The sequence below is a fragment of the Stenella coeruleoalba genome, assembly GCF_951394435.1.
Source record: "Stenella coeruleoalba genome assembly, chromosome: 8".
NCBI classification, from domain to species: domain Eukaryota; kingdom Metazoa; phylum Chordata; class Mammalia; order Artiodactyla; family Delphinidae; genus Stenella; species Stenella coeruleoalba.
The window spans coordinates 107,806,827-107,831,113 of NC_137154.1; the positions used below are offsets into that span (position 1 = coordinate 107,806,827).

At 54.8% G+C, this 24,287-nt stretch overlaps 2 protein-coding genes across 5 annotated transcripts; one reads left to right on the forward strand and one right to left on the reverse strand.

Moving 5' to 3' along the window:
- Positions 1–58: 58 nt before the first annotated feature.
- On the forward strand, positions 59–17,597 carry VPS26B (VPS26 retromer complex component B). Of its 2 annotated transcripts, XR_013829334.1 has the most exons (7): positions 59–593; positions 8,264–8,420; positions 12,673–12,837; positions 14,835–15,010; positions 16,459–16,601; positions 16,996–17,266; positions 17,504–17,597. XR_013829334.1 is itself a non-coding variant. In XM_079928611.1 (6 exons), exons 1-6 carry the CDS (start codon positions 149–151, stop codon positions 17,140–17,142), a joined length of 1,233 nt encoding a protein of 410 aa, XP_079784737.1. In that variant the 5' UTR covers positions 59–148; the 3' UTR covers positions 17,143–17,276. The 2 variants fall into 2 exon arrangements, 1 of the variants encoding a protein (XP_079784737.1); XM_079928611.1 differs by lacking the exon at positions 17,504–17,597 and having other exon boundaries at positions 16,996–17,276.
- Positions 17,598–19,460: 1,863 nt separating this feature from the next.
- Positions 19,461–24,129, reverse strand: THYN1 (thymocyte nuclear protein 1). Of its 3 annotated transcripts, none has more exons than XR_013829335.1 (7): positions 23,862–24,117; positions 22,333–22,514; positions 21,522–21,590; positions 21,079–21,171; positions 20,471–20,566; positions 19,898–20,224; positions 19,461–19,596 (listed from the first exon to the last, which is right to left on the reverse strand). XR_013829335.1 is itself a non-coding variant. In XM_079928613.1 (7 exons), the coding sequence occupies exons 1-7, from the start codon at positions 23,902–23,904 to the stop codon at positions 19,550–19,552; spliced, it is 681 nt and encodes a 226-aa protein (XP_079784739.1). In that variant the 5' UTR covers positions 23,905–24,114; the 3' UTR covers positions 19,489–19,549. The 3 variants fall into 3 exon arrangements, 2 of the variants coding, with proteins under 2 accessions (XP_079784740.1, XP_079784739.1); XM_079928613.1 differs by having other exon boundaries at positions 19,489–19,596; positions 20,074–20,224; positions 23,862–24,114; XM_079928614.1 differs by lacking the exon at positions 19,898–20,224 and having other exon boundaries at positions 19,479–19,596; positions 23,862–24,129.
- Positions 24,130–24,287: the final 158 nt, after the last annotated feature.

Consider the following 24,287-nt stretch of genomic DNA (forward strand, 5'->3'; position numbering starts at 1 on the left):
TTACGGGACATCTGGCCGGAGATCCGGAAGGAAGCCCTGGTCGCCATGTCAACTGCGGGAAAGCCGAGCGGCCCTCTCCCGGCGCGCATGCGCAGCTCGCACTCCGCCGGAGGCTCGGCGGCCTAGCAGGAGAGGCGGGGGCGTGCGCATGCGCGCGGCGAGTCCGGCGCGTCCGGCTGAGCGGCGGAAGCGGCGGGCGCTGCTCCCGGGCCGGGCGGCTGGCTGGCTGGTCGGCGCCGCAAGCACCGGCGGGCGGGTGCCTTGCGCCTGCTCTGCGCTGCCCCCGGAACCGCGCCGGCCCGGCGAGCGCGGGCGTCGGCGCCGCGTCCAGCCCTCCGGCCTTCCCAGGCCCGGCCGGCCCGGCGGGGACATGAGCTTCTTCGGCTTCGGGCAGAGCGTGGATGTGGACATCCTGCTGAACGATGCGGACAGCAGGAAGCGGGCCGAGCACAAGACGGAGGATGGGAAAAAGGATAAGTACTTCCTATTCTACGACGGGGAGACGGTGTCCGGGAAGGTGAGCCTGGCGCTCAAGAACCCCAACAAGCGGCTGGAGCACCAGGGCATCAAGGTCGAGTTCATCGGGCAGATTGGTGAGTGCAGGATCCACCCCACCCGGTCCCGCTCCTTGCCCCCGCGCCCCGGTCCCCGACCCTGTCCTCCACCCCAACCCTGACCCGACCCCTGACCCTTGACCCCTGACCTCGCCTCTGACCCCCCACTCCCACTCACTAACCCCTGGTCCCTGACACGACCCCCGACCTTTGACCCTGCTCCCTAACCCTTGCTTCCTAACCCCCGCCCCCATTACTTCGACTCCGTATCCCCTTTCGCCGCCTCAGGCCGCGCAGCCTTGTTGCCCACCCGGGGTCCGGGCTCCTTTTTCCTGCCTTCGGTGCTGCTGGGCCCGCCCGCAGGTCGTGGCCACCGAGTCCCGCGGCCAGTCCACCCCTTTCTAGTACCTGTGTCCCGCCTGCCTCTCACATCCCACCTTCACCGGGAGCTGTTTGAGAAAGCAGCCCCGCGGGCTCCAGCGTCAACCCTCTGTCCAGCCAGCCGGCGTCCCTTAGACTTCTTGATTAGAACCTAGCCTTCAGCAGACTCATCTTCTTAAAGAAATGATGCTCCTAAGACGCAAATTAAGTGGTCACAATTTCTCAAGGCTCTAACACTCTTCCAACATGAGTGTTAGCAGTTACAACTAGACAATAAAAGGCAGTAGCTGTACCGAATATCTGAGAGCTGCCAGTCAGCACGGGGTTGTTTCCAGTTCTCTTTGGACTCTGTGTTTATTAAAACTCGCAGGTGCTTCTGAAATAAATTGTCATTGTCATTCGTTCAGGGGTAGATTCACAGTAAATACCCATGTGGCCTGAAAAGACCTCTGGCAGAGAATTCATACCCCATACCAGGCTCTGCACATCTGGCCCTGTTGGGGGGGGGGGATTTCCTGTGAAAGCTCGTTGAATGCTCACTGTCATTCCCTGAGAGCCCTGCACAGAATCTTGCTCCCCTTTTACAGAGGCAGGAAATACTGGAGCCCTGGGAAAAGGCCGTGCGGCCTGCCTCTGCAGCCCAGTGCTCAGCCTGGAGTATTGGCTTCTGGTGTTTGAGAAAAGGAAATCAGGTTGAAGGCTGGCTGATCCTATAGGAACCTGTTTGTTGTTACTTTAAACCTAGAATACAAGTGGCCTGAAAGGGAGCTGAAGAGTGAGTTTCAGACCCTCTGCTCTCTTGCTTCCGGCTTGGATAGGGTTTCTCAACAGCAGTGCTGTCGACATTGTGGGCCTGATCATTCTTTGTTGTGGGTGAGTGTTTAACAGCCTCCTCGGCCTCTACCCGCCAGATACTAGAACCACAGGAATGTCTTATATCCGTGTAAGGTAAACTCACTCCTAGCAAAGAGCCACTGGGTAGACAGGATGAACCCACAGCATTCTGTACTAGGCGTAAGATGTAAGAAGTGGAGAAGTCCTTGCCTACTTAGAATTAGTATTTTTACGTCGTAGCTTTAAGGTTATTGCTGGATTCTTTGGTTCTGCAATGCGAGTGCAGACAGGCATGTCTAGCCAGTGTCTGTACCATCATTCCAGGGGTTGACACCTCGCCAATACATGAAAGGTAACCAGAGTGTCCCCTGCCCCCCTGTGCCCCAGCAGTTGTAAAATGAGCTGTTCAGGGGGGACACTGGCAAGGCCTCCTTGCAGTCTGAATGAAAGGGAGTTGACAAGGTGCCGTCCCTGCCCTGCCTTCTTGCCTGTCTCCTGGCATCCCAGGACAGCAGCCCTGCTCAGATTTCTAAGAACCTTTTGTTGCTTCCATTGATAACTCTCCCTGGGCCCCTGAGCACTCTGGGCTGAGTCCACCCTTGGCTTTGGGGAAACTGTACCCCTCTCTGAGCCTCAGCTTTCTCACCTGTAAGACAAGGATAATAACAGAATCACCTTGTTGAGATGTGTAGGGACCAGGCTTTGTGCGGAGTGTGGTGTATTTGTCTCCTGTACCTGAGAGGCTCTGTGAACTGACCTCAGGGCACTGGAGCGAGGCTGGTGAGTAAGTTCCCCATGGTTGTGGTCGTGTGGTTTTCTCCTTCGTTGCTTTCTTGATGCTGCATGAAGTGGGTGGAACTTCGGTCGGGCTCTAAGGTCTGGCTGTACGGATGACGCACAGGATGGTCCTACAGCTGGACTGCGGTAAGAACGGCGATGTCACTGTGCTCTGGACACCTTCCTCGTCGGTTTCACTCAGAACTTTTCTTCTTACAAACCATAGTCTCTTGGATTTGCTTCTTTTTTCCTTCTTTCTTTTCTTCCTTCCCTGCTTCCTGGGAAGAGTTTCTGGGAAGAGTTCCACAGCTTGAAAATGAAGTGATTTATGTATTTAACATTCCTATCCTTATGATTAATTTCTTTTTCCTGCTGATGAAAGTGTATGTGTCCGTGGGGCTTCCCTGGTGGCGCTGTGGTTGAGAGTCCGCCTGCCGATGCAGGGGACGCGGGTTCGTGCCCCGGTCCGGGAAGATTCCACATGCCGCAGAGCGGCTGGGCCCGTGAGCCATGGCTGCTGAGCCTGCGCGTCCGGAGCCTGTGCTCCGCAACGGGAAAGGCCGCAGCAGTGAGAGGCCCACGTACCACCAAAAAAAAAAAAAAAAAAAGTGTATGTGTCCTTCTGTAGAAGGACAGCCTGGTGCGTGATTGAGGGTCAAGCAGAGGGTTACTTAGGTTAGATAAGGCTCCGTTTATAAGGTGCGGACTTTGCAAGGGTCTCGTGAGGACTACTAGAGATCATCAATGTACATGAAGTGCAGGGTTTGGCACTCATCGCAAATACTCATAATCCCTGTTAAGCTGGATCCATCCAGAAGTTTCCAGGGGCCGGGCCTTTAAAACGTCAGTCCTGATTCCTCTGCCGACAGCCCACTGGACTGTTCACACCAGGCCAGCCTCCCTGCACTTCCTGCCCGGTGTGTTCTCCCAGCAGGCGCGCTCGCCCGAGGGAAAACCTGTGGAAGGGTCTCCCCGGAGTCCAGGCAGAGACAGCTGTCTGGTGATCGTTGCATCGGTCCTCTTCAGACCCCATTCCTCACAGCGGCCCAGCCCCTGCTCAGAAAAGCTCCTGTCTCGGTCTTGGTTTGGGAGGTGGGCAGGAAGGGGGGCCCTTCTGTCTGCTGGCCCTTCTCACACTGTCAGCTACTCTGGCAACCTCATCCACACCCCTCATTGCAGTGTCCTCGTAGACTCCGATGACTCCCAATCCTTTGTCCTCACTGGACTCTCCCCTGAGTTTCATGCTTGGGTTTCTAACCGTCTGCTAGAGTCCCCCACTGGATACCCCTCAGGTCCCTCAAAGACACATCCAAACCAGAAACCTTTTTCTCTTCCTGCTCCAGCCCCAGCCCTGCTGCTTCTCCTGTTTTCTTCACTCTGGCCCGTCACCTGGGTCCATTCAGCCTCAGAAATCCGGGAGTCCTCGAGGCCCCTCCCTCCCCCTCCTACGCGTCCAACTGGCATCTCAGTTTGGGTCCTCTCCAGTACCCAGTACCCAGATACTCTAGGGTATCTCGAGTCTGTGCTTCCTCTCCGCTCTTGATGCTGCTAACTTTGATGCTTCTGTGTGTAGCAACCTGACTGGCCTTCCTGCCTTTGTTTGCCTTTTCTTTCAGTTCATCTTTTGTAAGAGTGGACTTTCTAAACGTCAGTGCTGACATGGTCAGTCACCTCCTTAAAATTCTTCTTGTTGACTCCCTGCCGGTTGAAGGGGAGAAGTCATTCAGCTCTTTCCCAAGCTGCCTCTGCCTTTCTCCGGCCGAGTCTCTGCGACCCTTCACTCTTGCCACGTGTGCTTTCCTCAAAGTATCATGTTCCTTTTAGAGGGGTCTTGGCCTCTTCCCTTTGTATATAAACATCCTTCTGCAAAGAATGGCCTTCCACCCAAGCTCTCACTCATTCTTAAAGCCCAGCAGGCATGACACCCATCAGAAAGCTTTCCCTGACCTCCCCTGGCTGACTGAAGCCCTTCTTCCACCGTTATTCTAGAGGCCTTGTGATTTCTCCCTTAACATAAGGAGTTAAGAGTTGTCAGGCCCCCATTCAGTTCTGCACCGACAGCTCAGGTGTTGCCCCTGATTCATCCACCTGTTGTGTGCATTTTTCTGTCCTTCTCCTGAAGTTTTTGAGCCATGTTGGGATTCTTCCTGTGTCTACTGTGCACTTCCCAGCGGTTTGGTCTGTGTTCCAACAACACCAGCAAATGTGTGGTGAGGGCACCCCCCATGTCACTCGATGGCCCATGTTTTTAGAAGAACACAGTGTGGCACGTAAGGAGTATTGAGAGAAGTTCTGTAATTAGAAGATGGAGAGACCATTTTTTAGGTGGAATCATTGGGGGAACACTCGTGGAGGGTGTCAGGCCACCTTGCAGATGGATGGGGTTAAATAAACCAAAGGTAATTCGACAGTCACACTTGCAGAGGAGGGAGGACCTGAATACCCCTGCACTCCAAAGCCAGAGAGAGAACTTCTGGATTTTTTTTTTTTTTTTAATTTTTTAAAATAATGCCACTGGGTGAATCTAAACCCATCAGCCCCAGTCGAGCATGTGCTGGTAAGACCCTGGAGGCCTTCTGTATTTTAATTCATGAAGCCATGAGTGCCAAGGGAGAGGCACACTGATTCTCACGTACTCACAGTCTGCTGCAGGGCCTGGAGCAGAGCGGCAGCTGGCTGGGCAGGGCAGCCCAGAGACGTTACTGCTCCCGCAGGCTTACCAGGCCCAGGAGGTCCAAGTGGACGTGGCGAGCGTGAATCTTGACCAGGTGGCCAGTCAGCAGACAGCAGCTGGGAAGAGCAGTCTGTTTGAAAGAGGTGTTTTTGCCCTGGTTGGCTTAGGTTTCTTCCAAGACCAGTGTGAAGCCTAGCCCAGCAGCGAGTCTCAGGGCGCCTTTCACGGGACGACCCCGTGGGGCAGAGCTGTCTCACTTTCCTTCCAAAGTGGCAAATTCACTCCTCAGCCATTGGTGGCAAGTTTCGGTGAAAACATCCTGACTACAGAAGTCATTTCCTCCTGTTGGACGGAGACTGGGAAGTTACCTTAAGAAAGAACCGGTCAGTTCCTCCTTCTGGCTTGAAATGGCTGGTCCCTGTGGGCTTTGGAGGCTGGGGAGAACTCGGGGTAACTTGGGAAGAAAGAGGCAGTTGACAGTCTCTTTAGGGCAGACCTCCTGCTAGAACAGTCTTGGGTTTTCTGTTTTAATTTATGCAAGAGGAAACCAGACTTTCTGGCACGCAGTGAAGTACGGCTGCTATTTCTGCCCCTTTGCCCCACAATGTTTCCAGAAGCCTTGCAAATGGCTTATAAAGTATGCATTAAAAAGCCCAGTCAAGCCCCACTCAGACTATGCACTGGCCACTCTTTCACGATGTCTGGGGGGAGGCGGGGAAGCCCTGGGAGGACATGCCGCCAGGCAGGAAGGCCCTGTCCCCCCGGGGGGTCCCAGCCCAGCTTCTCTGCTGGGACCCCTGGTGCCAGCGATCTGAGTGCTCTGTGAACACTGTGGATCCTTCTCTGGTTTGTTTCTCATGTTGCCTCTGAGGCTGTGTGAGCACATTTGTGTGTTTTTCCATCCTTCTCTTCCCATCTTTCTCTTGACTCCGGGATTTCCCACTTAAAGTTCACAGACGCTGGGGCTTTGTTCCGCCTGCTTCTGTCCCCTGAAACTATGGCAGAATCCAGTGCTTGGGAACGGAGGCACCACTTTCCCCAGTTAAGGGGTCAGTGCCCATCAACAGAGACTCCAGTAGCAAAGGACCAGCAAGAGTGAGTGGACGGGCCTTTGTCACAGGCTGGCCACTGGCTCTGTTCCTACCTGGTCACTGCACTTCCTTACCTTGGTTGGGGGCACAGTTGTTGGATTTCAAAACGAGGGATGGCTGTTCGCCTTTCCCCAGCACCCCCTGCCCGGAAGGTTTGAACTGCCCTCCCCCTTTGGCGGCTTTGTGGGTCATCACTCCCTACCCAGAGCGCTGCCTGCTGCTTGATTCCACTTGGTGTTTGGAAGAGAAGGTGGATTGTTTGTAACGTAAGGTGGATCCAAGCGTAACTAGGTAGGAAATGAGCACAAACTATGCTCACAGGGTGCACTGGGTGTGCATACAGAAGCAGCAGCGCTGGCTGGGGACTGACCGCACTGCTGCTTCCTCTCGAGCTGGACACACCTTAGGAGCCCACTGCGCTTTCCGATGCCTCGCTGCCTGGGGAGAAGAGGCTCTGGGGGTGGTGCTGTCCGGGTCAGCGGACAGGGCAGCAAGGCCGAAAGCACCCCTGGAATCACGTTCCCCTCCCGAGCGTCCCCATGGCAGGCCTGGACACTGTGTTGGCTCTGGGAGGCAAGAGCTCTGGTTTCTTGAGCCCAAGAAGGCTTTGATCCTGGGGGGCTCAGACCTTTGCTGTCTGGGGTCCTCCCTAGCCCCGGATGCTCTGAGAGAGCTGGAGCATTGTGCTCCAGAGAGGCAGGCCAGGCCTGGCGGGCGGTTGTCCCAGGCATGCCTCCCTGTGGCCCTGTCTCTCCCCAGGCAGCCAACAGCAGAAGCGACGAGAGTACACTGCCTGCTGCCTGTCCTGCTGCAGGGTGCCCACGGGTGGTCCCTTGACTGTAACATGGCCACACAGGGTCACAGTCGGTATTAAGTGTCCCTGCTGCACAGCCAGGGACTGGGGGTGCCGGGAAGCTGGGGACATAGGCCTTATCTCTAACGACCACGCCTGGAGCAAAAGTTAACACATAGCAGAGTACAAACAGGCATATATAACCTAGAACAAATAGGTGGCATGACTCATAATAAACAGCAGAAGTGTTTCCAGAGGAGGATGGGTGAAGAGCAGTGCTCCTCAGACTGTGGTCCCTGGACCAGCAGGAAGCATCTCTGGTAGTCTGTTAACAATGTCCATTCTCAGGCCCCACCCCAGACCCCCGGAATCAAAAACACTAGGGGTGGGGCCCAGCCGTCTGTGTGTTAACACAGCCCCCGGTGATTCTGATGTTCACAGAAGTCTGGGGACCCTGAACTTAGACGTGGGGCATTGTTACAGCCCCTCTGTCCCGTCGGCCACATGGACTCCTCTCTGAAGGGCAGAGGCAGCTAATACTTCTGGAGCATTTGCCGTCTCTTAAGTACCACTCCAAGTCCTTTACCTGCATCGCCTCGTCCCGTGCTCACAACACCTGGAGTGCGTTATGTCGCTACCCCCATTTTGCCAGGTCCTAGAAGTAGACGCGGTCCAGCGGGAGACCTGGGACCCTAGGCCAGTCACCGACCCCACTGTGTCTCAGTTTCCTTGTCGGTTAAATGGGTGATAGGGCTGTCCTAGCTATCTCACAAGGTGGTTATGAGGGTGATGTGACCGAATAACTATGAGTATGCTTTCCAAAGTTAGAAGTAGTTTTGAATGTGTTTTAGGAAATGTGGCGTTTTGATCGTGGTCCCCCTGCTGTGTCCCTCACAGGTGCTGCCCGGTGCCCTGGAGCAGGAGTATGTCGGGTTCTGGCTGTGCTCCAGGGACAGGGTCTCTACGCAGGGTGTTTGGAAGGGGCGGGAGAGGGCACCCAGGGTTCTGGGCTGCAGTGCAGGGGCAGGGCAGGAAGCGAGGGAGCCATAAACCAGACTGGAGGCTCTGTGTGTTGGCGGGAGGCTCCTGTAGCTGGGAGCCCCCTCGCCGGGCCACATAGCTCAGGGTCTGGTAGAAGTGGTCAATGCTCTCCCTGCAGAACTCTACTACGACCGCGGGAACCACCACGAGTTCGTGTCCCTGGTGAAGGACCTGGCCCGGCCCGGAGAGGTCACCCAGTCACAAGCCTTCGACTTTGAGTTCACCCACGTGGAGAAGCCCTATGAGTCCTACACTGGGCAGAACGTGAAGCTGCGGTAAGTGGCGCCCCCAGGGTGCCCCGTGCGGACGGACCCTGACTGTGTCCCGTTTCTGAGGCTCTGTGTGGCTGTAGGGAAGGTGTGCTGCGGGGGGGGGTTGTGCAGTGGGCCTCCCTCCAGGAGGAGTGCTCCTGGCTTGTCTGTCCGTTTCTGGAGTGTCGGTATCCCCACCGTGGCCACTTTCGAGCCACTGACCCAGCGCCCCTGAGTGCGGAGTTGAGAGGTACGCACCTGCCCCTCGACAGCACACTGCTGCACAGGCACCAGACGTCACCACCACCACCCCCGGCCCAGGAGCAGAGAGGACTGTGACACACCAGAATAGCTAGGATATTACCTTTGTTCTTAATAGAATTCGAGTGCAGGTGTCTGTAATTTAATTTTAAATGTTGTGATTAACAGCTGATTCTGAAAGTTCCCGAAAGTTGGATACTCGGCTTTCACACACCCCTGGCTGGGCCTCAGGGCCACTGATCCTCGTCCAGCTCTGCACGAGATGGTGGCGGAGTCCTGAGCTCTGTCACTTGAGAAGCGGGTCATAGATTTGGGTTCTAATCCTAGACCCGTCCTCTCCATATTTTGGGACAATGAGGGAGTAAAACGTAACACAGTAGGACAAGTTTTAAAACATTAATACACACCTTTTAAGTACATGGGATTGTTTTCCTTGTTCCAGTCTTGGAAACTCTGCAGGGGGAGACTGATTCCATGGCCTCCGGGGTATGTGATGTCACTCTGCATGCCTGGCTCCAGGTCTTGGGTGTCACCTGAGGCCTGCATGTGGCATGGTGTGGGCTACTGCAAGCTCTCCCCTCTCCCGTCAGAAGAGGGGCTGCAGGCTCTCCTTTCCAGCCTGTGCAGAGAGGTCTAAGCACGGGTGCTGCCCCACTTCAGCAGCGTTGCGTGACTGCACTCAGAAGGGCAGCAACAGTGAGGAGTATCTAGTCATCACTTAAGCTGGGCTTGGGGCCTATTGCTATTGAATTTGATGTTTTGCAGTGGACTTCTCATAAATGTTCTTATGTCAGAAAGAAAGGTGTTGAGAACAGTATGGTGCTTCTTCAAAATAGAATTACCGTATGCTTCATCAATTCCACTTCTGTGTATAATCCCAAAGAAGTGAAAGCAAGGACTCAAACAGATTTATGTATACTCACATTTGTAGCAGCATTATTCACAATAGCCAAAAAGTGGATACAACCCAAGTGTCTATGAGTAGATGCGTGGATGAACAACATGTGTATCCACACAGTGGAATAGTATTTAGCCTTGAAAAGGGGGAGATTCCGACACCTGCTACGGCATGGATGAGCCTTGAGAACATTGTTCTCAGTGACATAAGCCAGATACAAAGAGACGAATACTGATTCCACTTCTGTAAGCAGTTAGATAGTCAAAATCATAGAGGTAGAAAGTAGAATGGTGGTTGCCAGGGGCTGGGGAAAGGGGCTGGGGAGTTAGTGGTTGATAGGGCAGAGTTTCAGTTGGGGAAGGTGAACACGTGGAGATGGACAGTGGTGACCGCTGCCCAGCACCTTGAGTGTACTTAATGCCACTGAACTGTGCCCGTAAAAATGGTTACATTGTGTTATATATATTGGAGGGGAGGAAAAAACTTTTCCCTCCACCATGTCAGGTTCATTGGCGCGGGCTCTGCAAATCGGACGGATGGAAGACAGATTGGCCAGAGGCAAGCAAGCAGGTGTATTCCCGTGTTCATTGTGCTCCCACCTGAGCTCTGCCCGGTGACTGAGGGGCAGTTGAACTTGGGCTTATGCAGCATCTTAACAGAGAAGTGAAGAGGCAGAGAAGGGGCCCTGCGGCTCGAGCTATGGGAAGCACGGGGAGAGGCTTGCTTTGGTGAGGAGCGCTCTGTGGGCAGCACCCCCAGCAGCTCCCAGGCTGCGCAGCCTCTCCTGGTGGAGAGGGCCCCGGAGTCTGTCTTGTGTGCACTGTTTCCCTGTTGCTTTCAGCTCAATAGAACCCTCGTGCCAGAGTGGCATGTTTTGGGGTGCATGCTCTGCACCCTGTATTTTGTATTTTATCACAATGAAAGAAAAGTGTTACTGTCTAAATTAGACAAAGACTTCCGGATTCATGCTGAGAAAGGAGGTAAAATCGGGAACATTAGTTAATGGAAGATGTAAGTTCCAGATTAAGGGCTTGTGTCTTATTACAGGCAGAGGGGAAACATGAAAAGATTATTTTGGACTCCTTTTCCTTTGTTTTTAGGCTGGGCGGTGGTTCTGTTAGAAGATTGAAGTCACTATGTCATATTTGATGGGTGGGTGGAGTGTTGGGTCAAGGCTGTGGGAAGGTTTGTGTGAGGTCCTGAGTTTTCCTTTAGTGGACGCCATGGGAACAGGCAGAAAACAAGGAATTTAATAGACGCCAGCAGAATTGACCATTGAGTGGAGATGCAGACATAGGGCCATCAGGAGGAGGAGATGACCTGTGAGGCGATTCATCCAGTTCCAGGGAGGAGTTTGAAGCACTGGCAGAACAGACAATTGGAAATCAAGCCTGTCACTCAGGACAGAGGAATGCACTGTCGGAAATAACCTGCTCAGAGGTGGTAACTGATAGGTTTTTCCAGGAGGGGAGCTGTGGGAGAGGAGAGCCCGGGACCTACTGGGACTCTTGGGGACGGAGGAGGAGTGGGGTGATGCTTGAATGAGAAGGGAGTGTTTTACGCTCTAATGCAGAGCTGATGCCAAAAAAAAAAGCCCCTGGACTTGGCAGCTGTGAGCCCTGTGCTCCCTTTGGGAGGGCAGCTCCTGTTGGGTGGTAGAGACGGAAGCTGGGGCGAGGCGTAGGGCCTGGGGACGAAGCTGCAGGGTTAGAACAGGACCCCCGGACAGCTGTTTCTGAGGAAAGGTGGAGTGTGGGCCCTGGGGAGTGTCCTGGGGATTGATGGCTTTGGGACTTTTTATAAACTCAGGAAGAAGCTTTAGCTGGAGAGAGATTGGATGTGTTGAGAAAGTTGGGAAGTTGAAGCATCAGGATGCCAGACAGTAGTTCTCTACCAAGGGTCCTGTGTTAGAATCATTGTGGGGGGGGCTTTAAAAAGTATAGATCCCAAAAAAAAAAGAAAAAAAAAAAAAAAAGTATAGATCCCCATGTCCCTCTCCAGAGCAATTATGTGGCAGACGCGCCCCAGGGTGAGTCCCCTGCGCCTCCAGACTGCTGGCGCAGGGGAGGCGCTCGAGCAGCTGGAAGCTTTGTGGAGCCTTCCCTTCTACACTGCTGCCAGGCCCCGCTCCACAGGGCGTGGGGGCTTGAGAGCCTGAGCCGTAGGGCAGGCTGGAGCCACGTCTGGGGCTGCGTGGAGGGAGCAGGAAGGAGAGGGTGGCCGGGGGGTGGTGAGGCTGCAGAGGAGGGCCACCAAAGTCCCCACCAAGGCCTACCGTCCCAGCGTTGTTAGAGGGCCGCACAGAGTTAAGGGGACGAGGGGTGCGGGGGGCGCCACAATGAAGGGCTGGCTGGCGGTCAGGCATGGCTCACTGCCTTTCAGCGCTGTGTCTTTCCCTCTTTCTAACGTGTCCCAGGACCCTAGGCTTAGCCGGAGACCATCCTTGTTCAGACCTGGGGCTCTCCCACCTCTGTTGCTTTAGTTCTAAGGCCTGCTCCTCCTGAAGGCACCCCTCTCTCCCCACAGCACTTGATTCCTGCCTTTGAATGGACACTTTCCATGTGTTCTAATTTTTCTGTTGATCTGCCCATCTCCCCCAGGGGACGATGAGTCCCTGTGAGACTCCATCTTATCCGTCCTAGGCCCGGCAATAAACGTGCGCGATGCATCGCTGACCTGATTTCTCCATTATCTTATTCCTGTTGTTTAACTGTGAGGGACTTGAAAAATGCTCTTTGATCGAATATTGTTAAATAAACAGCATGCAAACATGAGTATGCGATCCCTGTGCCCAAAGAGCCGGGAGTTAGTTGAAGAAATGGAAGCTGTACACGGTGCCTGGCAGGTGGCAGTGAGGCTGCTCTTGAGGTGCAGAGAGAGGCGTCACCTCTTACCTCGGAGCTCAGGCTTAGAGGAGGGTTGGGGAAAGGACTTTGATCTCCCTGGAATTGTAATTGCAGGATTTTGTGTCTCAGTGCATTTTCCTGGGAAGGGGGTACCCAGCGGTGAATTCTCAGAGCAGTCAGAGCCCCAGGGGGTGACCTCTACCAGGGGTCCTCTGCGGGGTGGGCTCCGGAGGCTGGGAGTGGCCCTTCACCGCACGTCTGCGTCCCTCAGGTATTTCCTTCGCGCTACCATCAGCCGCCGCCTCAACGATGTTGTCAAGGAGATGGACATCGTGGTCCACACGCTGAGCACGTACCCGGAGCTGAACTCCTCCATCAAGATGGAGGTTGGGATCGAGGACTGTCTGCACATCGAGTTTGAGTACAACAAATCCAAGTGAGTGCCGGGCCCGGCTGGTTGGTGGTGACCTGCGGGGGCGGCCACAGAAATAACGCGGTGGATGTGTGTGCAGGCCGGCCGAGGCCACGGGTCAGGAAAGAGCTGCATCTCACTGCAGCTGAACTGTACTAACTTAAGAGGGCAAACTTCAGTTAAACATCCTATGAGGTCTTTCAAAGTCAAGCGGAACTAACTTTAAAGTATTTGTTTTGGATTCTAGGTACATCTGTTGCCTTCTACTGATGAGATTAACCTCAGAATACCATTCTATTATCATTTGTATCCTGTATACAGTGAGTCTTTAGAAACCAAAGTGAGGAAAGCCAAGTTGACTGCTTCCTCCTTGAATTAAAATGAATTGTAACAAAGAATATCTGATGCCTTTTTATAAAGGTCTTTAAGTAATTTTATTTTAACTGGCCATATATGTTTTAAACTGTGCCTGCTATTACAACATCCAAATACGTAAGTGCTTGTAAATCACAAAACTTGCTGACAGTTCAAAAATGTACTGCAAGCAGCTCTCTTTTTAATATGATACATTCCTGAAAATGTTCGAGAATCAAATATGCAAAAGTAAACGTGTCTTCTATTCACAGAGAACTAACCCTCCCCCCTGCGAGTCTCTAAGGAGGCTTCTCCCCATGGGGAGGCCTCACCTCAGACCCGCTGGCCTCCAGAGGCTCGGAGGGTGGAGGCCTGAGCAGCGGCTCTCCCGTGAAGGGCTGGGAACACACGTGCTTCCCAGGACAGGGGGAGGGAAGGCCGTTTCCCGCCTGGCCTGGCCTGGTGCTGAGCGTGGCCCCGATGGGCCCCTACAGGACAGGCAGGGCGAGTCTGGAGCAGGCCCCTGCGCTTCCTCCTCATGGTCTTGGGTCTCACGGGCCCTCCTGAGACAGAGGCCCCCAAAGTGCCTGCCCACCAGCGCCCCAGCCTCCTAGTGAAGGGGGTGCCACCTCGAAGGCGCTCAAGCAGCCGCAGCCAGCAGTGCAGTCAAGACCAAGGTGAGCGTGAGACAGGCGTGTCACAGGCTGGACGGGCTGGACCGGGTCCTGCCCTTGCAGAGCAGGCTGCCCTGTGAGTGCCAGGCCGTCTGAACAGACAGGAAGAGCCCGGACCTTAGGACAGCGTCCCGTTCTGCCACTAAGGACTTAGGCTCAGGTTAGCAGGTACTAAGACTTCTGTACCTGGGGTTTCTCATCTGAAAAATGAGGGGTTTGGTCAGGTCAGTGGAAAGGTGCCTTGAAGGAGGAGCGGGGCCCGGGTATCACACGCGGCTCCTTTGTGTTTCTTGTGTGTAAGATTTCATTTAGAACAAAGGAACGTTCAATCTTTAAACGTTTGAATGCCCAGAGAATCTGTGCTCTGAGCATTCCTTCTAACGCGCCGCAAGCAGCAGAGTTCTGCTCTCCTCAGTCCTTGTGCGTCCGCCATCTCCCCAGGCAGGCTGAAGGCAGAAAGGTGGCGTGAAGTGGTGGGGAGACCCCAGGCCTGCAGGTTGGGAACCTGGGTCCACACCCGCGTCTGCCCCTCCTCGGATCCCACCACGTCATCTGTCTTCTTTGCACTCCCTAGGGCTCCTCCCCTGTGATCCGGGAGCTCGAATCCTCAGGTCCCCCGTCCTGAGCTTCAGGTTGAAGGTTTGCTTTCTGCGGCCACACCTGGTACAGAGCAGCCCTGCTGCCAGCTGGCCCCGGGGGAAAAGCCCAGTTCCTGGAAGCGGGAGGAAGAGCCGGGACCTGGTCCCCACACTTGCGGGTCAGCCTCTCACACCAGAGCCTCTAAAACACATGCACTCGTTAAAGCACTGAGCAGAGGGTGACGGAACCATGCTCTGAGGTGCAGGCGGGACAGCAGAGGGGAAGTGACGCAGGTTCAAGTGTAGAAGGTCGTTGGGACTCGCCCTGCGGGGCAGCTTGGGGGGCAGCGCCCTCTCCTGGAACCAGGAGGCCTGTCACGTGCAGGGGCCGCACCTCTCACCTTCCTCTCCGCAGGTACCACTTGAAAGATGTCATTGTGGGGAAGATCTACTTCCTGCTGGTGAGGATCAAGATCAAGCACATGGAGATAGACATCATCAAGCGGGAAACGACAGGCACGGGCCCCAATGTGTACCACGAGAACGACACCATTGCCAAGTACGAGATCATGGATGGCGCGCCCGTGAGAGGTGAGCTCCGGCCCCATGGCCTCGGCCCAGCCCCAGTGTTGGAGGGGCTTCAGGGATCATCCTGTCAAAGTTAGGGGGCCTGGTAGCCCGTAATTTCTTAATCTCTAACTGTGCACTGTGGGTCCCGAGAAGGAGGAGAAGGAGGCTGGGGGTGTGGAGCTCAGGCCCCGCTCACCTTCACCCAGCAGACGTCCGAGTGGACCTCGTTTATAGACTGAGCTTGTACTGCAGTTTAAATCTCAAGAGTTATGTCTTAAAAAAAATCAAAAGACGTTTGAAAAGCACCAGTTTAGCAGATACAGTTTGAACACTCTGTTTACACTTTCCTATTGACATTCTGAATTTCTTTGCTGCGGGGGGGGATGGGCAAGAGATTAAAGCAGAATCCTCATTTCTGTTACTTAGTTCCTGCTCAGGTAAAACGAGTCATGCTCTGAATTCATTCGCTAAGTCCACACACCCTGACGGACACTTCTAGTGCTGCACACAGTGCCGGCGTGACCTCTGGGATGAGGGGAGCTGAGAGCTGGGTGGGAAGTTGTGTGATTGTTAGGAGGAGCAGTCGTGTACATTCTTTGTTGGCTCTGCAGCAGCTGATGATGAAGTGTTTTCACGTAGCAGTGCTTGGCGCTGCTGAGGTTTCATTCAGTTTTTTCCCAGTCTGCTCCACGTGGAAGGAGGGGTGTCATAGCTTTCTCAGGCCCTCGGGCGTCACGAGCGGGGTCCTCGGGGCAGGGCTGAGCCATCCTGCCTGCTTGTTCCATGTTTCCCCATCCGAGCAGCTGGGCTGAGCTCACCCTCCCAGTGGCACTGACAGGACACCGAGATGAGCACAGAACAGTGCGAAGTGAAACAGGGTTCGTGTTTGGCTTTAGGCTGCACTGTAGGTTTGGACTTTCTCAGCAGAATTCTGCCCTGATTTTGTTCCACTTATCTTAGGAGAGGCACAGTGTTAGAGCTGGAAGTGATCTAAAATATTATGTAGCCTGATATCATAATTTTCCCCATGAGAAAATGAAAGTCCACGGAAAGCACCAGACTTACTCAGAGTCATACCTCGGGTCAGTGGAGAGAACTGGGTCCAGAGAGAAGCTTTTCTGTTTTCCAGACCACCACACCCTGCCAACTCGACTTAGAGGGGAGGCGTACGGGGTGGGGGCTATGCTAATTGGGATGGAGGGAGGTGGCATCAGAATTACTGGGTGACGTGGTGGGTTAGCTGGGGTTTGACAATGGCTCTTAAACCCAACAACTATACACACTAAATGAGTCAGAAGATGCTTACCTAGCATTCTTGTGCTGTTCACACTCACCAGGCAGCGGCAGGCGCCTCCCCGAAGGCAGAAGCGTTAGCCTGGGTGTCCAACCCCCCCCTCAGGCAGCCCCTCCACCGCGGTGTAAGGTGGGGCCCCCCTGCCCTCGCCCTGACTCCCGCCCGGCCCTTGCAGGAGAGTCCATCCCCATCCGCCTCTTCCTGGCGGGCTACGAACTCACACCCACCATGCGGGACATCAACAAGAAGTTCTCTGTGCGCTACTACCTCAACCTGGTGCTGATTGATGAGGAGGAGCGGCGCTACTTCAAGCAGCAGGTGAGCTGGCCGCCCCCAGAGCCCCGGCCGCCCAGACAGAATCAGAGGGCATCGTCCCCGCCCAGGGCAAGCAGACGGGATGGGGATGGGGGGTGAGCTGGTTAGTCTCTGTGCCACTTAGTTTACCCCGAGCCCCACAGCAAGGACGGGGGTTCCCAGTTGACGCCCAGAGTCTGCTTTCTCGGGCCCAGCCCCTGCGGCTGCTCTGCCCTCCCGGCCACACCGTCAGCAGGCACCTGGGGCCCAGAGGTGTGGACGGCTGCTGTCATTGGTGAGATATGAGCGGAGGCTTTTGCCTAAGATTCCCGGGAGAAGGCAGAGCCTCTGGGACCCTCCCCAGGCCTCCCTCTCACGTGTCGCCTGCCCCCCCCACCCCTGCCTGCCCATCCTGCAGGAAGTGGTGCTGTGGCGGAAGGGTGACATCGTTCGGAAGAGCATGTCCCACCAGGCAGCCATCGCCTCGCAGCGCTTCGAGGGCACGGCCCCCCTGGGGGAGGCGCGGAACCCCGGCCAGCTGTCCGACGGCAGCAGCAGACAGTAGGCCTGGGGCCAGGAAGCTGCTGGGCTCCCACCCCGGCTCCAGGTCCACAGGCACCAGCAGCCGGGGCAGCAAGATGCTCAGCTGACCCGCTACTCGCAACCTGAAAACAAATCATGTTCTTGATGTAAATTCTTTTTCCTGAAGAACCTAAGGGGTTGGGGTTGGGAGGGAGTGTCTCTGGGACGCTGTGGCTGATGGGAACGTAGGGAGAGGGGGCGTCCCGGGGAGAGCCGGCTGCGGGGCTGCCTGGGCCGCGGGAGCACAGCGCGGCTGGGCTCTGAGCCTCCCGGGACAGGAGCTGGGGGCTGGGGGTGCGTCCCACGGGTGGTCCTGTCTCACACTCCCCTCCCCCATCCCTTAGCGAGTGGCAGAGGGTGTGGCGCCCGCCCCGCTCTAACTGGCGGTGAGGGTTCAAGACCAGGAAGCTGCCTCCTTGGGAGTCTCGAATGTGGTGCTTTGGAGCCTCCACAAGCCACCCTCCTTCTGGCCCTTCTCTCACCGCTGGGACCGGGCACCTCCCAGGGACTCTGGTCAGTCATGTCCTGGATGGAACGGGAGCTTGTGGTAGGGGCTTTGGCTGATGTCCCTGGGCACAAAGACATCTGTGTCACCCGTGGATGGCAACCGGGTGGACCTCGGCGGCTGTGCCTGGTGCGGGCAACCCTGAGGGCCAGAGGTCCTCAGCCCCGGGCCCTGAACGAGGACATCTTTCCCCCGAGGAGAGGTCCGGGAAGGGCCCGTTCTCTCCGCCTCCCCGGGAGTGGACCCTCTTGGCTCCCTGCTGCCCATCTCACTCCTGGGAACCGGCACTTGTTCTCACACGTAGAAGCTTTGTGCTCACCCTGCGAGCTGGGGGGAAGGGGAGGGCCTCCTGAGCCGCCATCCTCCCCACCAGCCGGCTGACCAGAGCTTAGGACCGTTGGTGTTCTGCGTATGTGGACGCTCTCATCATGCTAGAGAGGGTCTCCCGCTGTTGCACTGCACCGCGCCTGTCCTGTTAAGGGTGTGCATGTCCTTCCTGTCTCCTGTTGGCCTCTCTTCCCTTCTAGAAAGACCAAGCAGACCCCCATGGCCAGCAGGTACAATAGTTGGTGGTCTGAGTTCTCTGTCATTTGGGAAGCAGAGGGGTTGGTTCTTGTGTCATCTTTCAGTTAGTGTGGAAAACGGGGACCCGTCTCTTCCTCGGAAATTGGTGCAGCGGTAGGCCTCGGACTGGGCAGGGCTCACGGATCGGAGCTGAGATGGGAGGGAAGGGCGTTTGGGGTGACGCTCGAGGTGGACTGGGGGCAGAAGAACCAAGCAAGGGAAGCTGGTTCCCCCAGGCTGGACCCCGGGTTCAGGTGTGAAGGACAGTCCCCGTGGGGACAGGACCACCTGTGCGACTGCCCCTGGATTATCAGGGTTGGGGGCCTAAGCGTGGGAGAGGCAGCTCCTGTGTCCCTCGCCTTCTCCGGAGCGTGAGCTGGGGCTCTGGCGCATCCCACGACAGCTGGCCCCTTAACTACTAGGTACCCGCCGATCCCTCTGCCTTCCAGCCGACCACAGATTCACTTCCCAACCTTCCCGACACCTGAAGCCTGTCTCCTGAGAGAACTAGAGGTAGAATTTGCTTCTGTCCTCTCGGGAGCTTCTGTTCTTTCCCCTGCCCCATTCTCTGCCTCTTTGTGCGTCGGGGAAGGGGAGGCCCATCCCTGGGACCCTGGCAGAGCATAGGGACTGAACCAAGCAGTGCGGCCTGGGGTTGAGCAGCTGCGGTGTTTACAAGTTTCTCAACGTGTGTCTTTTCAATGGCTGTTTTAAACAAAGCAGTCTGTTTCAGCTCTCTCCCTGATTAAAGCAAGCCCCTGGGCTCGGAGGCATCATGCCCACGGTCCACCAGACTCTGTGGTCTCTTCTTACTGCCCTGCCGCACACAAGGGGAGACGCCCCGCCCTGACCCACGACACCTGCCCTCCTGGTGTCTGTGGCCCCTGGTGAACAATGACACCCACTCTATTAATGCCTGTTTTAGACAAGCCCATGGCTGAGAAAGGCATTCTGGTTTTACTCCAGTCTGGCAACTTGTCCTGAAACTGCTGGTTTTACCCACTCTGGGACCAGATACTTCAGGGGTGGGTTAAGGAAGGCTGGTGTAGAGACAATCCATGTTAGTGGGTGTCAGCAGACTGGGCCCTGCATCTGGCCGAGGGGGTGTAAAGACGTGCAGTGGAGTATTCTACCCCTGATGCTGATTTTAAAGAAACGCCTCCAACTCAAACATTCATGTTTTATTAAAAAGGACCCAAACCCGACGTCTACACGCAACGCCAGGTGAACACAACCAGCATGTTCCCCACGCCTTCTTTTGTCTTGTGGAAGCTTGACTTTCAGGCAACATCTTGCCCACTTCAGCAGAGCTGTGTCTCCATTAACTCGGTTCCTTTTCCTCCAGGCTCAAAATAAAATCAAACTCCTCTGCCGAAAAGGGCAAGAAGAAGAGGAAGAATTAGGTCTGTGTCTCCTCCTGAACAGGGCAGTCATGGCAGGCATTTCTCAAGTCACGAGGCAGGTAGTCGTTCACTCAGAACCCTCAGGGGCGTTTCGACAGGTGCCGAGCACAGCTGCCCTGGGCAGCTAGAGGGGGCTCCTCCCTCGTGGGAGTTACAGGTGGGAAGACAGACTCAGACCTTAACCACCGTGCTTAGGGTTCACCAGCTAGTACATGTGAATTCACGGTCACTCTGGCATGTGATCAAAAGGCGAGAGCCGTTCTTACCTCGGGTCAGGGGCTGGACTGAGAGTCTCTGGCGGGTGAGGGGGCTCCTCCCTCGTGGGAGTTACAGGTGGGAAGACAGACTCAGACCTTAACCACCGTGCTTAGGGTTCACCAGCTAGTACATGTGAATTCACGGTCACTCTGGCATGTGATCAAAAGGCGAGAGCCGTTCTTACCTCGGGTCAGGGGCTGGACTGAGAGTCTCTGGCGGGTGAAGAGAGCCATGTTTTTTAAGGGACCGCCAGTGGCTCTGTGCGCTTGGTGGTGGGTTTTGAGCTCAGCCAGTGGGATGAAACGCTTCATCATCCGAACAAACTGTACGTCCACCTACATGGCAACAGTGTATGGGACAGAAAGGCACGTCCAGCTGGACTCTGCCTCCTGTGTTTTAGCTGCTTGCAGGAGGTCCCGTGGGCCTGGCTGCCGGTGTTTGTCCTTCTCTCCAAAGGCAGGGTAACCTCATCGGACTGAGCGGGGCTCTGTGCCCTGGTCTAAAGATACCCCAGACCTTCTTCCTCCCTCTCTGTCCATCCTTTCTCTTTTGTGAAATAGGAAGAATAGTAGTATCTTTACCATGGACCATTTGGGGTTGTCTTCTTTGCTGGATGGATCATAATGGGGATTGTTTTTCTCAAACTGTGTGTGGTCTGGGTATGCCTCCTTCACAATCTGAAATTAAAGCCGAGTCTCCAATCATTTGTCTGTCCAGTCAGCTCCATGGCCAGGCTTTAGTCCAAGTCCAACTGTCATTTCCTACCCTACGTATTCTTACCCCATCTGTCTCGCTGTTGAGCCACTGAGGGCTCAAATATCTGGAAGTAATACACAGTCTAAGGTAAGCAGAGGAAATCAACCCTATTTTGACAAAAATCTTAAAAGTATGTTCTAAAACCAAACATTAAAGGTTATTATTGGTGCCACTGTTTCTCCACCTACAGTTAATTCTATCCTGGTAACTCCTGGCCTGGAAGAGCTACCATCAGGCCTGTTTTTGAGTGAAAGACCAAGGTGCAGAAATGGAGAGGTCTGTGCCAGCGGGGCCTGAAATGAAGGCCTGCCTTGCTGCAGTCCTGTCACATGTCCCTGAGACAGCAGGGATGGGGAGGAGGGTTACCTGCCTATGCTGTCTCCCTAACCTGCATGAAGGGAGATGGACTCAGACCTAAGCCTGTACAACCGACCTTCATAAGCCCCGCAATGCCTGGCTCTCTGCAGTTGCTGTGGTAGAAGAAGGCTTCTTCCTCCAGCTTCATGGCTCTCAGGAAGTTCCGGGCCTGTTCCAGCAGAGAAGAAACAAGAACTATCCTCCCACCAGCTAGAAGACACTAGCCCTGGAAATCAAGTCTGCTTTTATTAGATGAGATTTTGGTTTTCGCAGCTTCCCCCCAACACCCTGCAGTTCAATTCTTGCCTTTTACCCAGAGCTGTATCAGGACACTGGCTGGAACACAGGCCATTTGAAAACTGCGTGCAGTCAAAGAAATCAAGGCATTTGTTAATATATTTTCAGGTTTGGGTTCTGGGAAAAAACAACCTTAGCCAAGAGATTTTGCTACTGAATAAGTCAGAAGGAAGCAGGCTTTTATCCCCTCCCGGGTCTCGAGGTCCTGTCTAACCCGCTTACCTGGTAGTTGCGAACACCATCCCAGCATGCTGTCTGCTTGGGCTGTGCTCTGAGATCCTCAATGCTGAACTGGGCAAGAAATAAGGTCATTCAGTAAACAATCCTGGGCCAATCGGTAAGAATATATGGAAGCAGACAAGTTCCTTCCCCTATAGGGTGTTGCCAGCTGGAATGGCATGTGAGCTTACTGGGAAGCTCTTCACAGAGCCACTCATACTGCGCAAGTAGAAGTTAGCTTTGTGTTACCTTGTTAGCCTTGCTCATTGAGAGGATTAGATGAGTGGATAATCTGGTAATTGCTGACTATCTGTATTTCATTTATTAAAATATTATATATGCCTTCTATAGTATCTCTAATTTTATTTTCTCCAGGCTACTATGAAATTTGATTTACATTCGCCTCCTGTGTACCAGCTGTTGGCAGGGAGATACCTAGGAGCGTGGCAGGTGGCAAGAGAAAGGCAACCTAAGACTGAATGTTGCCTAGATCAGGGGTTGGAAAACTATAGCCTTCAGGCCAAATCTAGCCCATGCCTGATTTTGCTGACAGTTTTATCGGAACTCAGCCACACTATCTGTCTATGTCTTTCTTGTGATGCCAGCAGAGTTGCAACAGCACCACCTGGCCCTTTAGAGAAAATGTTTGCCAACCCCTGCCCTAAGTAGAAGATTCACAAAACAGAGAGTGGATGGCAGTAAATCCTGCTGATTCTATTCTTTATCACCTTTTCCTACCCTTCGAAGGTAAGAAGTGGGTGATGGGACCCTGTGGTGTCCCCCGTGCACTCTGGAGACAGGTGCGGGACCTCACCTTCACATCTACCCCTTTCTCCAGTCGGCTTTCTGGCTCTGACTTCATCAGCCAGTAGCTGCTTAGGTTCTTCCCACAGTCTCTAGAGGCTGAAGTCTCCTGGAGGCTGGAGTTCTCCACCTTAGCTGATGCCTCCCCTGGGTCCTCAGTTTTGGTACGTTTTCCGCCTGGCCCCTTCTTGTCTGCAATAGGAGAAGAAAAAAGAAGAGAACTTTCTTGCTTGTTGACAGAGAAAGTTCTGTTGCAGGAAAAGCGCATGCTTTGGAGTCAGAGCTGGACTCAAATTTTGGAGCTGTCAGTTACTAACAGTGGCAGCTTCATTGCTGAACTTGTTCCTCATCTATAAAAATGGGACCAGAACGCCTACCTTACAGGACATCTTCTGGGTTACCCATTCAGTGGGATAAGGATAACTCCCGTGGCATCTATTAAGCAGTCAATGTTTTCTTTTCCTCACCCTCTCCTCTGCCTTTGCTGGGGCTGTTCTCTCCAACAAGGCACCTACTCCACGGACTTGCTTATATGATTAAATAAGATAATACAAACAATGGGCTGAAGCAGTGTCTGGCGTTACCATAAATGCTCAATAATATTAGCTATTAGGTCACCTTGACTTCTTCCTTCCTGCTCAGTATGCTCTGTGGCCTGCCTCCTTTCTACTCCTTGAAGGTGCCAAGAAAAGCTGGATAAAACAGCCACTTTGGACTCTGCAGACATGGTCAAGACTGGACTTTATCGTACAGAGTGAGGGAAATGTGCCTGGAGCAGAGTGGGTGCCCTGTAACTAATAGCTGTTAAATTCTTATCCTACGCCCTATGTGTTACCACCCTCACTGTAACTCAGTCTACACAATCTATGAGGTGTTCTGTCCATCTATAAGATGTGTCCCAGATCACACATCAGGGCCTGCCACGCTGGTCTATCTGAATCCACTAAACGACCATCCTACGCAGCCTCTGAACCAAGTCCAAGCTCCTACGTATGCCATCATGATGGACGTCTAACACGTGGAACCTTCCTAGGGTCCTGGTGGTCCCCCTGGACTTGATCGGCACACTGTAAACACCGTGTGTGCTGTTAGCAATGTGTTGTGGGCAACTCGGAACCCTCCCCAGTCTCGAAAAAGCACTTTCTCTGTCGTGCATTGCTTTGCTGCTGCTCCTAGAATGCCACTCATCCTTGTGAACACAACGGGTTCCTACGCATTCTTTACGGCTAGACTCAAATCCCCTCCCTCTCAAGGCGTCCCCCCAACCCCTCCCTGCTCTCACAGCCCCAGTGACCCCTTCCTTCCTCGTCTGGCTCTCCGGGGAGCGGGAACTGTAAACGACCGGCCTGCCAGCCCGTGTCCCAGCTACTTTTCGTGCTTTCCAAACAGCTACCGCTCGGACGAGCAAGCAGCAGAGGGGCCCTGAGCATAAGCCTGGTGGGCGGCTCGGGACATCGGACCTCAAAACGACCCACTCGGGCCTTTCCCCACGCGCAGGGGCGGAAGGTGAGCGGCACTGAGCAGCCGGGCGCGGCTCACCTGGCCTCGCGGCCCCCGCCGGCCTCTTCCGGGCTCGCGGCATGGCGTCCCCGCGCGCCGAGGATAGAGGGTCCCGCCGTCGCCCAGGGCGCCCGGGGAATCCTTCCGCGTTACCCACACCCGTATGTCCGCCTAGCACAGACCGCCGCTGAGCGCCCCCGGTGGTCTTCTTTCTCAATCACAGCTACCCCCGCGAGTCCGCAAGCCTTCGAAGCACTACCCCAACCCACCTCCCCGCGCGCCGCAGGGCGCTGCACAGCGTCCCCGCGGCGCTTTCTAGTCTTGGCGCGCGCCCCGGGGAAGCCCTGGGAGTTGTAGTCCCGGCTCCTCGCGCAGGCGCCCCGAGTCTGCACGCGGGGTCACGGCGCGCACTACAGCTCCCAGCGTGCGGTGCGGCGCGGCCCTTGTGGCCGGCCGGTCGGGGTC